General features: G+C 35.6%; 2 protein-coding genes across 2 annotated transcripts in view; both read right to left on the bottom strand.

Moving 5' to 3' along the window:
• The window catches only part of LOC109096549 (inositol hexakisphosphate and diphosphoinositol-pentakisphosphate kinase 1-like), a 30682-nt gene extending 22901 nt beyond the window's left edge, over positions 1–7781 (bottom strand). Inside the window, exons 1-6 of the mRNA XM_042728245.1 lie at positions 7655–7781; positions 4480–4983; positions 3459–3654; positions 2914–3004; positions 2709–2794; positions 2064–2218 (exon numbers count right to left, since the gene is read on the bottom strand). Of these exons, the coding sequence (XP_042584179.1) occupies positions 2064–2218; positions 2709–2794; positions 2914–3004; positions 3459–3654; positions 4480–4629 (678 nt within the window). The 5' untranslated portion in view covers positions 4630–4983; positions 7655–7781. The remainder of the gene's footprint in view (positions 1–2063; positions 2219–2708; positions 2795–2913; positions 3005–3458; positions 3655–4479; positions 4984–7654) is intronic.
• Positions 7782–7941: 160 nt separating this feature from the next.
• On the bottom strand, positions 7942–11993 carry LOC109096552 (methionyl-tRNA formyltransferase, mitochondrial-like). Its single transcript, XM_042728246.1, has 9 exons — positions 11450–11993; positions 11159–11359; positions 10892–11014; positions 10680–10782; positions 9877–9952; positions 9654–9745; positions 9487–9565; positions 8893–8969; positions 7942–8330 (listed from the first exon to the last, which is right to left on the bottom strand). Exons 1-9 carry the CDS (start codon positions 11692–11694, stop codon positions 8133–8135), a joined length of 1194 nt encoding a protein of 397 aa, XP_042584180.1. The 5' UTR covers positions 11695–11993; the 3' UTR covers positions 7942–8132.
• Between the last annotated feature and the right edge of the window lie 2148 nt (positions 11994–14141).

A 14141-nucleotide genomic window follows, 5' to 3' on the forward strand; every position in this document is an offset into this window, starting at 1 on the left:
GAGTTTGTTGTTGTTGTCTGATATATTTTTGAATGATCTGCTTTTGCAAATTTATAATACATACATTTGCAGAAACATTACAAGTCACCACTATGACATGACTGTAATCACACACTATTTATTTCAGAAAATTATTTATCAACAATTATGGAACATGCTTGTTCCATGTTGCATATGTGACATTTTTCAGATTTATGCCAGTTTAGTTGATTTTTATTTGCCAATTTCTATAAAAATGCTCTCTGTTGCAGTCACATACATTTGTGTGTTTGTGTGTGTTTGTTTGTGTGTGTGTGTGTGTGTGTGTATGAGATAGAAAGTTCGTTCCACTTTGTGTTTATGCTCTAGGACCAGACCTTGATTTAAATTTAATTTTTTTTTAGATTTATGCCAGTTTAGCTGATTTTATTTGCCAATTTCTATAGAAATGCTCTCTGTTGCAGTCACATACATTTGTGTGTTTGTGTGTGTGTGTATGAGATAGAAAGTTTGTTCCACTTTGTGTTTATGCTCTAGGACCAGACCTTGATTTAAATGTAAATTTTTATTTAGATTTATGCCAGTTTAGCTGATTTTATTTGCCAATTTCTATAAAAATGCTCTCTGTTGCAGTCACGTGTGTGTGTGTTTTTGTGTGTTTGTGTGTGTGTGTGTGTGTGTGTGTGTGTATGAGATAGAAAGCTCGTTCCACTTTGTGTTTATGCTCTAGGACCAGACCTTGATTTAAATGTAATTTTTTTTTAGATTTATGCCAGTTTTGTTTATTTTATTTGCCAATTTCTGTAAAAATGCTCTCTGTTGCAGTCACACACATTTGTGTGTTTGTGTGTGTGTGTGTGCGTGTGTGTATGAGATAGAAAGTTCGTTCTACTTTTTATTTATAGTCTAGGACCAGACCTTGGTTTATATGTAGAAATTTTCAGATTTATAATGGATTTACTTTTATTTTTTTGACAAACAAAATTTAAAAAAGTCATTTTTTTCATTTTCCCATTAATTTTCAACACCTTAAATGGTATTTTTTTTAACACACCTTTAGAACAACCAAATCAAGCCCAGTTTTTTTGTGTATGTTTAGTTTGATTATTTAGGAAAACTCACAGAGTTTCATGCCCCTGAGATGAAGGTAACACTTTTAAAAAATGAAGGAAAAGTCCAGTGGGGTCAAAATGACCCCAAACAGTGACAAAAGGTTAATACAACTAATAAAAGTTTAAATCCACCCTTATTTATGTAACTGAATCAAATACACAGTGATAAAAAACCAAATGTAAAGCTGCAAAGTGTAATTGCTGTGAAACTAGTGATACCAAATGGAATATTTTGCAAAAAGTTTCATGAACACTATCCCTATCTGCTACTGGTCCAACAAACACTGCTCTGCCCCAAACTCACAGCATTGGCTGTTTGTACATGTTTTGCACATCAAGATAATATTTCCAAAAAAAACTTTTATGAATATTTTTTGACGCCAAAATACAATCAACAGAAGTAAAACGCTACAGGTAGAATATAATGTAAATGAACTACACCATGGCCACATGACTTTTTTCAAAATCTATAAGTTGGAAAAAGTTTGAGTTATAGTAGCAATAGCAGAATAATTAGGAAGATGATGAACAAAGTGAAGATGTAAATGTTATGGACTAATAAGGAGATGACTTTTAATGTCCAAGACAACCTCTGTAGTCCCATTTAGCCACAGACCTTTTTATTTCAGGCATTCAAATGACCTACTGATTTTGGGCGATGGAACAGGAAGTTCAAAAATGCAAACCTGTTTCCTGGTTTTAGGACTTTCCTGCAGCACTCTATAACTCTGGTTGTTAAATCATATGTTTTAATGAATGAATGAACTGCTAAAACAAGACTTTAAGTTAGCAGTATTCCAAACACTGACTAAATACACTGATAAACTCTCCAATCCTGTATATTTTTAATAGCTGACAGGGAACGCATGTCTGTTTCGACAATTCCCAACAACAAATGATCTGCCTGTGTGACTGAGAGGGATACAATTCCAGCTCTATGGCAGAGATAACAGGAAATCATTGCTAAAAGACCTTTCTAAAGAGACGCTGGCTGCCTCCTCCAGCTGAAGTTGGGTAGTAGATGTACACATTATGGTCCTCAGCAGAAACTGGCTTCTCTACAAAGGGCTTTAGAAAGACTTCACCGTTAACTTCAACTTGGTCTTCTCCCTCAACCAGGTTACACTCTATGACAAAACAAAAAGAAGGAAAGGCCAATCAAAACAGTATTACAGTCAAGAGAAACAATATCTGAGCAGATACGCAGATAACACAGTCATCATCTGAGATATGACCATTATGTGGATTTATAACTGGGAAAATATAGCACTTTGATTGTCATTTGTTTAGAGCCGGATAAATTTATTCAGGTCCTCTGGGAACTGTCATAGCTGCCAAGAACATAATGGCTCACTGGATTCCAGACGGTCACATCACAGGCCTCAGAGCAATACTTGTATCTTTGGCCTGAAAAACACTTGAAATTGCTCTATGTGAGGGGCTGTATTTACTCAGAGACTAAAATAAATCAGAGCAGAGGCAAAGCAGGACACTTTGCTAAGATTAAGGTTTGTACTTCACTATTGGATGACAAGGAAATAAGCACTTAAACAACAAAAACATATCAGGAAAAAAATCTAAAATAATGTTTGTATATTTGAAAAAGTTTTGACTGACCATCAGGTTTGTCAGGGTCGCGGTTTAACACAGCATAGCGTGGCAGATCTATCCCCTCCTCCTGCAGGATACGATATACCTCCCTCCTAAAATACGATTAAAAAACTTGACACAAAGGCCTTATTCGGGTATCATACAGGATGCTGAAATGCATGTAAATATGAGATATAATATACAAAACTGTGGTTGAAGAATATGCTAATACCTATCCTGTATGTAATACTGCATATTAAGATCATTGATGAGCAGCGGGTTGCGGAGTTTTACGTAACTCACTGCCTTATCCAAGGGGAAACCTAATTCAAGAGAAAATATTAATATTGGTAAATCGGTCATTATAATATAAAAATAACTTGCCTAAGACACAACACACGGGTAAATAAATGTGTAAACTGCTTATCAGGCATATCTGTACACCAAAGGACAAATTCATTGTCTGGCATATTTTCACAGGCAAAAAACAGTCATATCAATAGGAATCCATGTGACTGGGAACTTCATATGAGGACAAAATTCAGGCCGCAGATTACACAAAATAGCAGAAATGTTTCCTGTACCTTCATTGTGTGACTGAACCTTCATTGTGTCTCATTAGACTAGTTAATGATGCAGGAAAGCTTGTTAAATGAACATAAGATCCCTTCCATAAAGCTGCTTCTTGATTTTATCGACTTATTTTACAGTTAAGACTTTGATGGAGAAACGCGCTCAAAATAAACCAGCTCAAAAGGACACAAGCACATGACAAACCTTTAGAGTGAAATGAGATCAGGCAGTCACAGAGTGGCCACTTCTCCACCGGCTCATTGAGTATGACGTCCTCTGGAAAGATGACCACTGTGATGTACTCAAACTTGCAAAGACGCTCCAAGATCTGAGTCATGGGTTTGGACTTGGATTTCTTCATCATACAGCAAATCCCCACCACGATCTGACGCTCTGGAGGCAAGAGAAAAAAGCAAGAATTTAAATAATACTTATCGGTATTTACCTAAACATGTCAAACTCAGCAGCAACACTGCATATGAGTGGCCATACTTATGTGTACAGATGTTGAAAAGAACACTTCAGGGGTTTTCAAAAATTTCTGGAGAATCCCAGGAACGACCTGAGACATACTGCACAACAAAAACAGCCCTAAATTATATCAAAATCTAAAATATTAAAAAGGTTATGCTAAGGCATTGTTTATATTTTTAAATTTAGGCATTCCAAGTGTATTGATTAACTCTCTGTAATTGCATGGCCATGAAGCACTTTTGATGACTGCATTACTGTTGCACAGCACTTCGCCACGTTTTCGCCACAGTAATGGCAGCGTTGTCTTCTAAGCAACATAAAGTAGTTCTACACTACTATTCAATAGTAAAAAAAAATTGTTAAGGAAATTAATACTTTCATTTAGCAAGGATGCATTAAATTGATTAAAAGTGAGAGTAAAGACATTTATAATGTTACAAAAGACTTCTATGTTAAATTAATGCTGCTCTTTTAAACTTTCTATTCTTCAAAGAATCCAAGAAAAAAATATTAAGCAGCACAACTGTTTTCAACATTGCTAATAATAAGAAATGTTTCTTGAGCACCAAATTTTAGAATGTTTTCTAAAGGATCATGTGACACTGAAGACTGGAGTAATGGCTTGTTAAAACCTTTGTTTTAGAGAACCTTCTGTTCTCTAACTACTAAATCTCCAAGTTTTGAAGGACTTTGTGCAAAATCCCTCTATTAGACCAGACAGACACTTAATCAAACTGCACACCATTCATACCGAGTCATCCTCCAGGTCGTCTTCGTACAGCTCCATGTCTGTCATCATGCTGGTGTAGTCGTCCAGGCCTTCGCTCTCATCCTCCGCGCAGCCCACGAAGAATCTGGGAGCGCCGCACTGGCTCTCGCCGGGGCTGCTGGGCTCTGACATTACAGTCCACAGCGGCAGCGACCCTCTGCTTCCTGCCGCGCCATCTCACACTAACACACAGAGCTGGAGGGGCACACGGCCAGACCAGCTCCGTACCCAGCCTGCAGGAGCAGCGGTGGGTCACTGCCGAAGCGTGTGAATGTGAGTTAGAGAGGTAGAGGAGAGGCTGAACGAGGCCTGCCAAAGTGCAGGTGAATAGTTATTGGGAAGGATGTAAAGTGATGGACTGATAACACAAGTTCATTCTTCCTAGGGTTGATGTTTTTCAGTTTATATGAGAGAGGATCTTTCTCCAGGTGTCTTAACAAAATCCTCAAAGAGTGAACTGAAGGATGAAAAAAAGCATCTTCTTTCCTACAAAAACAAACAAAATGCTTAATAAGTGAACACATAAATTGTGATCTCTGTGTAAGGACTTATGTTTGTTTTAGTGTATCCTTGTACAATTTACACTAAAATTAATTTACACTAAATAAAACAAAATTAAAAAACACAAAATTATGATTCTGTCATCAATTATTCACCCTGATGTCATTCAAAACCCATGAGACTTTCATTAATCTTCGATCCCAAATGAAGATGTTTTTAATGAAACCTTAAAGATTTCTGTCCCTCCACTGCAAGTCCATTCCACCAAAGCTTTGATGCTTCAGAAAGTTCATAAAGACATCATAAATGTAATCCATATGAATTGAGCAGCTTAATACAAGTCTTCTGATCACTTTATATGATGAACAGGTTATATATGATGAATAAATTAGGCTTTTATTCACATATAAACACTGATCAATGCACATACATAAAGCACATCAAATAAGGTAAAAGGAAACTCAAATTAGGGGTGAGTGATATTGCAAAAATCTCAAGATCACAATCTTCTCACAATTTTTTTTTCAAATATTTTGTAAGTTACAAAACAGTACAGTGACTACAGACAAACTAACTTCCCTAATTTCCCAAATTCATTTCCCTAAAAGATGCAAATTACAAAAAAGTGCCTTAAATAGTTAGATAGTTAAAGTACAGTAGGTCTATTTAACAGTAGCTTTCAAGTAAGAAATACCACAAAAATTGAATGTCAAATGTAACAACGAAAAACTACATGAGTTCTTCACTGTATGAATTAAATATAAAGTAATTTGTACAAAAACTACAAAATATTTTCAGTCAAGAGCAGTGAGTGATATTTTCTTTCTATCCTTTGTGATTAACATTAAGGACACACAGCAACAAGTATATTAAGCTGCTGTCATCTTAAGACCTAATGCATGGATCTATGCATTGTGCCTAGTTGTTCTAAATTCAGTGTTTAATGGGGCTTATTGTTTTAATATTGCTCAGTCCTAGCTCAAATGTGCTTGACATGCAAGAGCCAAGGTGGTTTGTACTTGTGTGGCATGCAAGTATGGTTGAGCCTCCACAAGAACCAACGTGGTTCAAGCAAAATGTTTCCTGTGGCTTTCCAATTCACCAGAGCAGAGTGGTAAGCTGCTGTTATGCACTGCACTCATTGTCTTTATGTGAGTAAAAAGACTAAATTTAATCTGTTTATTATATAAAGCTACTGTTTTTTAGACGTGGATTAAACAGCTCAATTCATATGGATTACTTTTATGTCTTTATGAATTTTAATTTGTTTTTCGAAGATAAGTAAAAGTCTTTTGGATTTCGAACGACATAATGGTGAGTAACTGAAGAAAGAATTTACATTTTTTGGGTGAACTATCCCTCAGACTGTTTCGAATATCAGCACAACTGCGATTCAGCTTCAGGTGGAGTTATGTGGGTTATCATGTCTGTGCTAATATCTGTCTATTTCCTAACAATTTATTTAATAATATTTATTATTATCTGTGTGTTTATTTAGTTTTTCACTACTTTGTGACACCAGAAGTTTGACGCTTTGGTTTCTCATGAAACTATTTTCATTGGCAGAAAAGAAATGTATGAGCTAACTAGTCTTTTCTGAAAACTTAAAACAACTGCTTGTGTCATATTGCTTAATTATCATGCTGGCACTCATGTTACAGCTCATACCCTCACGTCAGCAAATTCTGCAGTCCAAACTAACCACAGAGCTCTGTTCTCAGAGACTGAAAATACATTTGTGCCACTGTAACCAACCACACTGCAAAAATCAACCCTTCACGTCAGCTAACTGACAAACATATACACTAAATTATATAAAACGACCTTTACTTCGGTTATAGATTCTGTTTCGTCTCTAAACAAGAAGAATAAATCGAGACAATTCAGTTATTTCCCTTTGACCACAGTCTGAATCCATTCTTGGCACAGATGTTATTTTGGGTAAAGCTGGTTCTATACTTAACTTGATTATCCTTCTGCTGCACAAAGTATTAGAAGTATTAGACGCTTAAAATCCCCTATTTACACCTGTTCAATTGCTCGAGGAACTCTAACACAACTTGGCCATAAGCCATCCATTAGCTGTATTCTCACAGAACACGTTATATACTGTCTATGCAGTTATTGATAACTAAAGCTGACACGTATGTTGATCAGTTTATGAACAAAAAGTCAAGGTCTATGACATTTTACATTACACGTAAAGAGTGTTCGGCTAATGTCTAAAAACACAGTATTACACGTGTGTAACTGTGACAGCACTACCTACGTATCAGGTTACTAGGTAACAGTTTCAAATCTATATACAAATGAACACTGCACTGACTTTACAATTATAACACGAGCAAACGAACAGAACGACACAAACAAGCCTAATGAAGCCATAAACAGTACAACGGGGAATAAACAGAATTCATTTCATTTCTTGCCGCTTTCCATTTATAAATATTTAAGAGAAGTCGTGAGTTGGTAGTGTAGGCTCGCTAGCTAGCAATACGGCTATTCGTTAGCTCAACGTAAACAAGACACTTTTCTTCAGCTTTTATGAGAACTGAATGACAACGGAGGCTAATTAAACTTAGTTTGGGCAATATTAAAGCTCTTTGGTTTCATGCAAAAATACGAACATATAAGGCATTTTCTAGTGATGACTTACTACGTGATCTGCGAGGCGGTGTTGACTGTTTCACAGCGGTCCTCGGATTTGACAGGTTGTAAACGAAACCGAACTTTACATCGGACGCAAAGATAAACAAAGCTCCCAGCCAATGAGAGAGCAGGATTTGCAGACAGACAGCCGCAATTAACGAATGAGGCGATGACAGGGCGGGACTTACATGGCAGCAGGTTTTTATAAAACGTTGTAATATTTTAGTTCAAAAACAAATAATCATCATGAATTCGTGTGTAGCTGGTCACTGAAATCAAACAGAACAATTTAAATTAACATCTCCAAAATAATTTTATTGTATTCACATTCATTCATGTCACGGCTATACAAAATGTGCAGAGATCTGCAAACATACAGCCCATTATTAAATACAACATTGTCTTAAAACAGACTAAATGTTTTCAATGACATGACAGTTTATATGATTATATGTTATTATTCACGATTGCGATAAAGTCAGGTTTCAAAATGAAGTGTTATTCCGCAGTAGCATGTTATTGTCGTGTCCTGCAGGTAAATGAGACTCTTTATAACTCTGGAACAGACAGGTGCTTGTGGAGGGAGATTTCTTCAGCACGCTCTGATGGAGATAACCATTAAAGAAATCTGAGGCTGACAGCCTTTTCTTGAAATTCACTGCTTTGAATCCAACCCATCCATCCTAAAAAAGTAACGAAAAAGACAGCATGAACTACACTGAACACGAACTGTTAAATAATGTTAACTGTGCAGCAAATGTTAAAAACAACATTGTTCTCCTGATATCAACACTGATACCATTTAGAACTGAAATATGAAATACAGCATAATATATAAAGTACATCTGATAAATGCATTGTTTTAGTAAACTAAAGCTAAAAACAGTTAAAAATCATTTTTTAGAAATTAGGCTGAAATAAAATTCAAATATTTGATGAAAAACTTGTTGCCTTGGCAACTAACTGAAATATATTACAGTGTTATACTAAAATATTGACAAAGTGGTCCTTTCAGATTAATTTTCTATAGAAACTGGAGAGCAGAGGATTGACAGCAGATCAGAGTGAGTACTGTGACGATTAAAAAGAAGGGAATAGCTGAAGGGGAAAAACTCACTGTACACTGATTGTACATCCACACCAACAAATTGGCAGGCCTCTAGCAGTTTGATTGTTATTCAGCATTTTTCTTCTGTGCTAGTGGACTTGTGTGTGTGTTAACATTTCTTAACTCCATGTGCATACCTTGCAGCGGACGAGTAGAGTATTGGATTCTTTCTGATAATGGACAGACCCTGGCACTGAAGATAAATAAGGAGCAGCTGCAAAGAAACATGAAAGAAAGGTAGATCACTTTTTCCAGTGGACAAACGTAATTGGGACACTTTCAGACCTGCAGAATGTTTGCTTTGTTCCGAAATGGGACTTAAAACATTACAATGTTGCATTATTTCCTTGGTACAGTACACTTTCAGAATGCAACATTTCACAGTCTACCCACAATCTGTTTTTGCAAGTCACATGTGCATAAAACGGTACTATCTGGGATCATCCATCAAGATTAATTATTAAGATTGCAATGCACATGTTTCAGAAAAGAACAGTGACATTTTTAGAGGAAGAGTGTTTTGGATAAAGCTCTTTGGTTTTCATGTGTTGTAAGTAATTTGTTCACCCACAAAATTAAGACACTGCTGCTTTTTATGTAACACATTTCCCATTATGAACTATGATACAGCTTGGTTCATTGGGTCATTATCAAGGTGTGAAAATGCCCTTAAGTCAATCAGTCACACACAGCCAATACCATAAAATCACTAACTAACCAACTCTGTTTACCTGTAAACGACACTCTGCATTTGCCAACAAAGTCCAGAAGTTTGATGGGATTGCCCATCCACATTGTTTTCAAAGGAATCTGATTGAGAAAAACAAACACTGTGTTTAATGTTGTTTAAAGCTCAACTGATGTAAATGTACATTTCTTATGATCTCTTTATTCCTACCCGAGATCCAATAGCTCGAAACAATCGATCAATGTAGTCACAGCTGTGCTCTTCCCATATTATCCAGGCCATTCTAGAACTGATTTTAGGGGCTGAAGGCAGTAATGTAGATGTTGTTTTAAATGTAGTTCATCTGTTTTTACATTTTTCTCACGTCATTGCTTAATTTCTTCAGAATTTGCTGACACTTGTGTTTTGGTCATTACCTAAAGAACACACTTACCAAATGATGCTCCCTCCTTAGGCTGCTCCTTTCTGTTTGCTATCCTTTCTGGTAGATGTTTTAGAGTGTCCATCAACTGTTGATTTAAAAATGAGACAGAAGAAGTTTTAAAACAGCTCAAGTGAATGAATCTTTTGATTTCATGTCAGAAAGTGTTAATGAGTAGTGCATAAGCAAATCCATTGACAATTCATTTATGAATAAATTAATCGTTCCTGTAGCTCAAAGTGTTCCTGTGATATTGTGCAGTACCACTGTAGTTCAAACAGTAGAGCACGGCACTAGCAACACTAAGGTCTTGGGTTTGTTTTTAAGGGAATGCAAGAATAGAGGAAGTGTATTTCATGAATGCAATGTACACTACCGTCGAAAGTTCAAGAAGATTTTTAAAAGTGTCTTTTGCTTGCCAAGGCTGCATTTTTTTATATAAAAAATACAGTAAAAACTGTAATATTGTGAAATATTATTACAATTTAAAATGACTTTTCTATTTTAATATATTTTTGAAAATGTTATCATTCCTGTGATGGCAAAGCAGTCATTACTCCACTCTTTAGTGTCACATGATCCTTCAGGAATCCTTCTAATATGCGGATTTGATTTTCCAGAAACATTTATTATTATTATCAATGTTGAAAACAGGTGTGCTGCTTAATATTATTGTGGAAACTTATACTTTGTTCATGATTTTTTTTGACGAAGAGAAAGTTCATAATAGAAGTAGTTAGAATTTCTACAAATGATATACACAAGAAACGTTTGATTACAGGTGTAAAATATGTTAAAAGGAGGGGGTAGGTTACCATTTTTGAACCCACAACTGCTAAAGTGGCCCCGAGCTCACCAGCAGTGCAGTTCTTTGGAACCTCGTACAGCTCTTGCTGAAGAATGGGGCCCACATCAAATCTACAATATAAAATACAAACCATAAAAGACTTGATCATTGAAAGAGAATTACACAGAAATATCTTTTATGTGACTTTCATATTGATCCTGCTATTAAAATGTAATTGACCTTTTAGGTCTTATCTGCATGATAGTCACTCCTGTGACACTGTCACCATGTAAAATCGTGTGAAAGATTGGAGCAGGACCCCGCCAGCGTGGCAACAGACTAGGGTGCACATTCAGGATCCCGCTGAGAGACAAAAAACAAACAAATTACGGTCTATAATGGTTTGAGGGCATGTTAAAACATTTCAAAAAGCTTCATTCACAAATGGTACAGGACCCATCCAGTCTTTGCATTAGTCATGCTTTTCCCTGAATTCTAATTACTTACTATGGCATGTTGTTGATGATGTTCTCCTTGATTAAACAGCCAAAGGACACCACCACACCAACATCAAACTGCGCACTCAAGTCCACATCTGGCCAGTGGTGAAGAGGGAGTCTGTGCTGCTCTGCATACTTTCTGACTGGAGCGTCTCTGGACAGCGTCACCACCTCAAGTGAACCTATGACTCCAGCTGTTGAGTCATCTCTACAAAATGAAGCGCAAACTAGTCACATGAATAATGCAGTGTGTTTATTAGCACAGACACTAATGCAATAACAAACTGGATATCATTACCGAGAAACATGGAGCCGTTTCAATGATTCCACTGCGAAATCATCACTTCCAAAGAACAAAACTCTCCAGGGCGGTTTTGAAGCAGACTGTGTTTGAGTTAGAAATAATTTATTCCTGCTCGACAGAAACAAGCCTCTTCTATGACTGCCGTCACACTGACGAAGACGTGCGACGCAGCTGATACAAAGCCCTTGAGACAGCCAACGTCCCTGATCTATGAATTTAAAATAGTTTAGGTTCCACATCCTTTAATGTAAGGTTTCATGAATGACACAAACTATCTTTAACAGCTAGCGAAACACAAAACCGTCACTCCTCGATTAACGGATGAGCACGCAGTAGTCAGAGGAGTCATTCTATTATTTTATCATTCCATTATAGACAGTAGTGACATTTTTCACAGTTACGCGTCCAAGTTATGTTCCTTATACTAATCAGTTTCGCAAACCAGCAGGTGACAGTTGCAAGGTTACGGCAAAGCGTTATATGTACAAACTGAAGCATGTGTGCGTCGCCATGTTGAAATCGACGTCATTTCCGCAAACGTTTCATATCAAAGTCATATAATATACGTTCCTAAATATTATTTTACAACATTTGTATAAATAACGGATTTTATTGTAATTAAAATGAAACAAAACAGTCACACTGACTATATTTATAAAATTGTTTTTGTTCTTTCGTGGTGTGTGTGTTCGTGTATGTTGTTTATTGATTTTTTTATCGAATATTTTCAATGAATTAGTTGAGCTGACAGAGTTGAACTGAGAATTTTGACTGATGGAGCGAAAACGTTACTTTAACGACCCTGTGGAGAGGCTTGATGAGCTTTTTTTTTCTCTGTGCTTTTAGTAATTAAATTGATTTTATTTATTGTAAAATCTTGATTGAGATACTTAACGCTGGCGTATTAATCTCTTCATCAATACAAATTTTATGTATTCTAACTAACTGGTTGAACAAAAATATTTAGATTTTATATTTTAAAATTACCTCAGGTTAGCTAGCCAGTTTGCATCAGCTAACAAAATGTTATAATTTTGTAATTCATAATTATATTATTTTAAATTTTAAGCTAAAAACTGCCTGTACTTTGATTTTGTTTGTAAATGTTTAATGCAAATTGCTTTGTTAGACGGGGGGCATTTTACCCCACCCATGGGGTAATTCAAGATTCAAGACATTGGGTCAAAAGTATCCCTGTATGAGTTTTTGTCTCATATTCATATTAGGCCTATATAATAAGTAATAATGTTTTTTTTTTTTTTTTTTTTTTGTCACAAAGAACAAGTGCAAATGTGATTTTATACAACAGTTCAGTAAATAAGAAGTTGATATTGTGTTATATTTTAAATCACAATATTGTGTGTTTTTGTTCAATTAAAAATATTACCTAAAAGCCACAGCAGAACTGTTGTGCGTTTATGAGCAACAGCAGTGTTTCTGAATGAATCGCGTTTTGAACGAATCGTGTGAACCAATGATTCAAAGACTTGTTCATAAAGAGAGCCGTTTATTTCATTCCTGAGTGAATCAGCCGTTTGAACGAATCGACTCAAAGACATTTACAGCCACCTGCTGGTAGTTTTATTTTATTTTTTCTTTAGAGTATCGTTTCATTTATTAAACATAAATAAATAAAAAAACATCAAAGGGATAGTTCACCAAAAATAAATAAATACATTGTCATCATTTACTTACCCCCATGTTGTTTCAAACCTAAATGAATTACTTTCTTTTGTACAACATAAAATAAGTTATTTTGAAGAATGTCGGTAACCAAGCCGTTTGGGTCACCAGTAACTTCATTGCATGAACAAAAAATTCTGAAAAGTTTCTCAAATTATCTTCTTTTATGTTCCATACTTTATGTTAGGCTGTTGTAGCCTAAACATTTAACACAATAATAGCTTTAAATTATCCTTTGGGACTATTTTCACAGCCAAATTTAGTTTGCGATTAATCAGATTAATTAATCACAGCACCCTGTAATTAATTAGATTAAAACATTTTAATCGACTGACAGCTCTAATCACTATACATCATTTACATAAACCACATCAAATTAAAATGGTTTAATCATTAAATCTTAGTTTTCAGCATGATTTTTTAATTTCTTCAATAACATATAGGCTACAAGTTTCAGCGTTCCATTGTTGAAGCACATTGTTCAGTGTTAATTCCGACAAATCTACAACTACAAGGGCTAAGTCCTGTTTCTATTTACTTTTTTATTTATTGCTTTGAGTTTGAGGGCTTTATTTAAAATACAAGTACTGCGCTACTTGTTTTGATATGCATGAATGAAAGTATTTTTATTTTATTACAATCTTTTTAGGTGTGTGATAGTTGTGGAAAATTGTCATTTACTCACCCTCGTGGTCAAACGAAAACTGATTGCATTTCTTTCTACTGTAGAGCACTTAAAAAAGGAAATTACTGCATACATTCACTGTAACGGTGTTTGTCAGAATCACTTCAAAAAAGAACTTTTTGAAAACAACCTATTGGAATAAACGAGTCTTCGCATCACTAGATCGCTCTTGTTTACTGAACTACACAGAATGATACCACAAGAGGGGGCTCTCCACCAAATCAAGCTCTAAAGAGAAACAGGAAACTGTCTCCTGGACAAAGGCAGAGATATTTTTTGTGAATCGCCGTCTATATTAAATAGCAGAACTCTAGTGAA

The sequence above is a fragment of the Cyprinus carpio genome, chromosome B7 (genome assembly GCF_018340385.1).
Source record: "Cyprinus carpio isolate SPL01 chromosome B7, ASM1834038v1, whole genome shotgun sequence".
Taxonomy (NCBI): domain Eukaryota; kingdom Metazoa; phylum Chordata; class Actinopteri; order Cypriniformes; family Cyprinidae; genus Cyprinus; species Cyprinus carpio.

Coding starts and splice junctions, on each gene's coding strand:
- LOC109096552 (XM_042728246.1), bottom strand. CDS start 11,694: ATGTGGAACCTAAACTATTTTAAATTCATAGATCAGGGACGTTGGCTG. Junction 9,953..10,679: donor CAGTTGTGGGTTCAAAAATG/GTAACCTACCCC, acceptor TTAAATCAACAG/TTGATGGACACTCTAAAACA. Junction 8,331..8,892: donor CTCTACTCGTCCGCTGCAAG/GTATGCACATGG, acceptor TTACTTTTTTAG/GATGGATGGGTTGGATTCAA.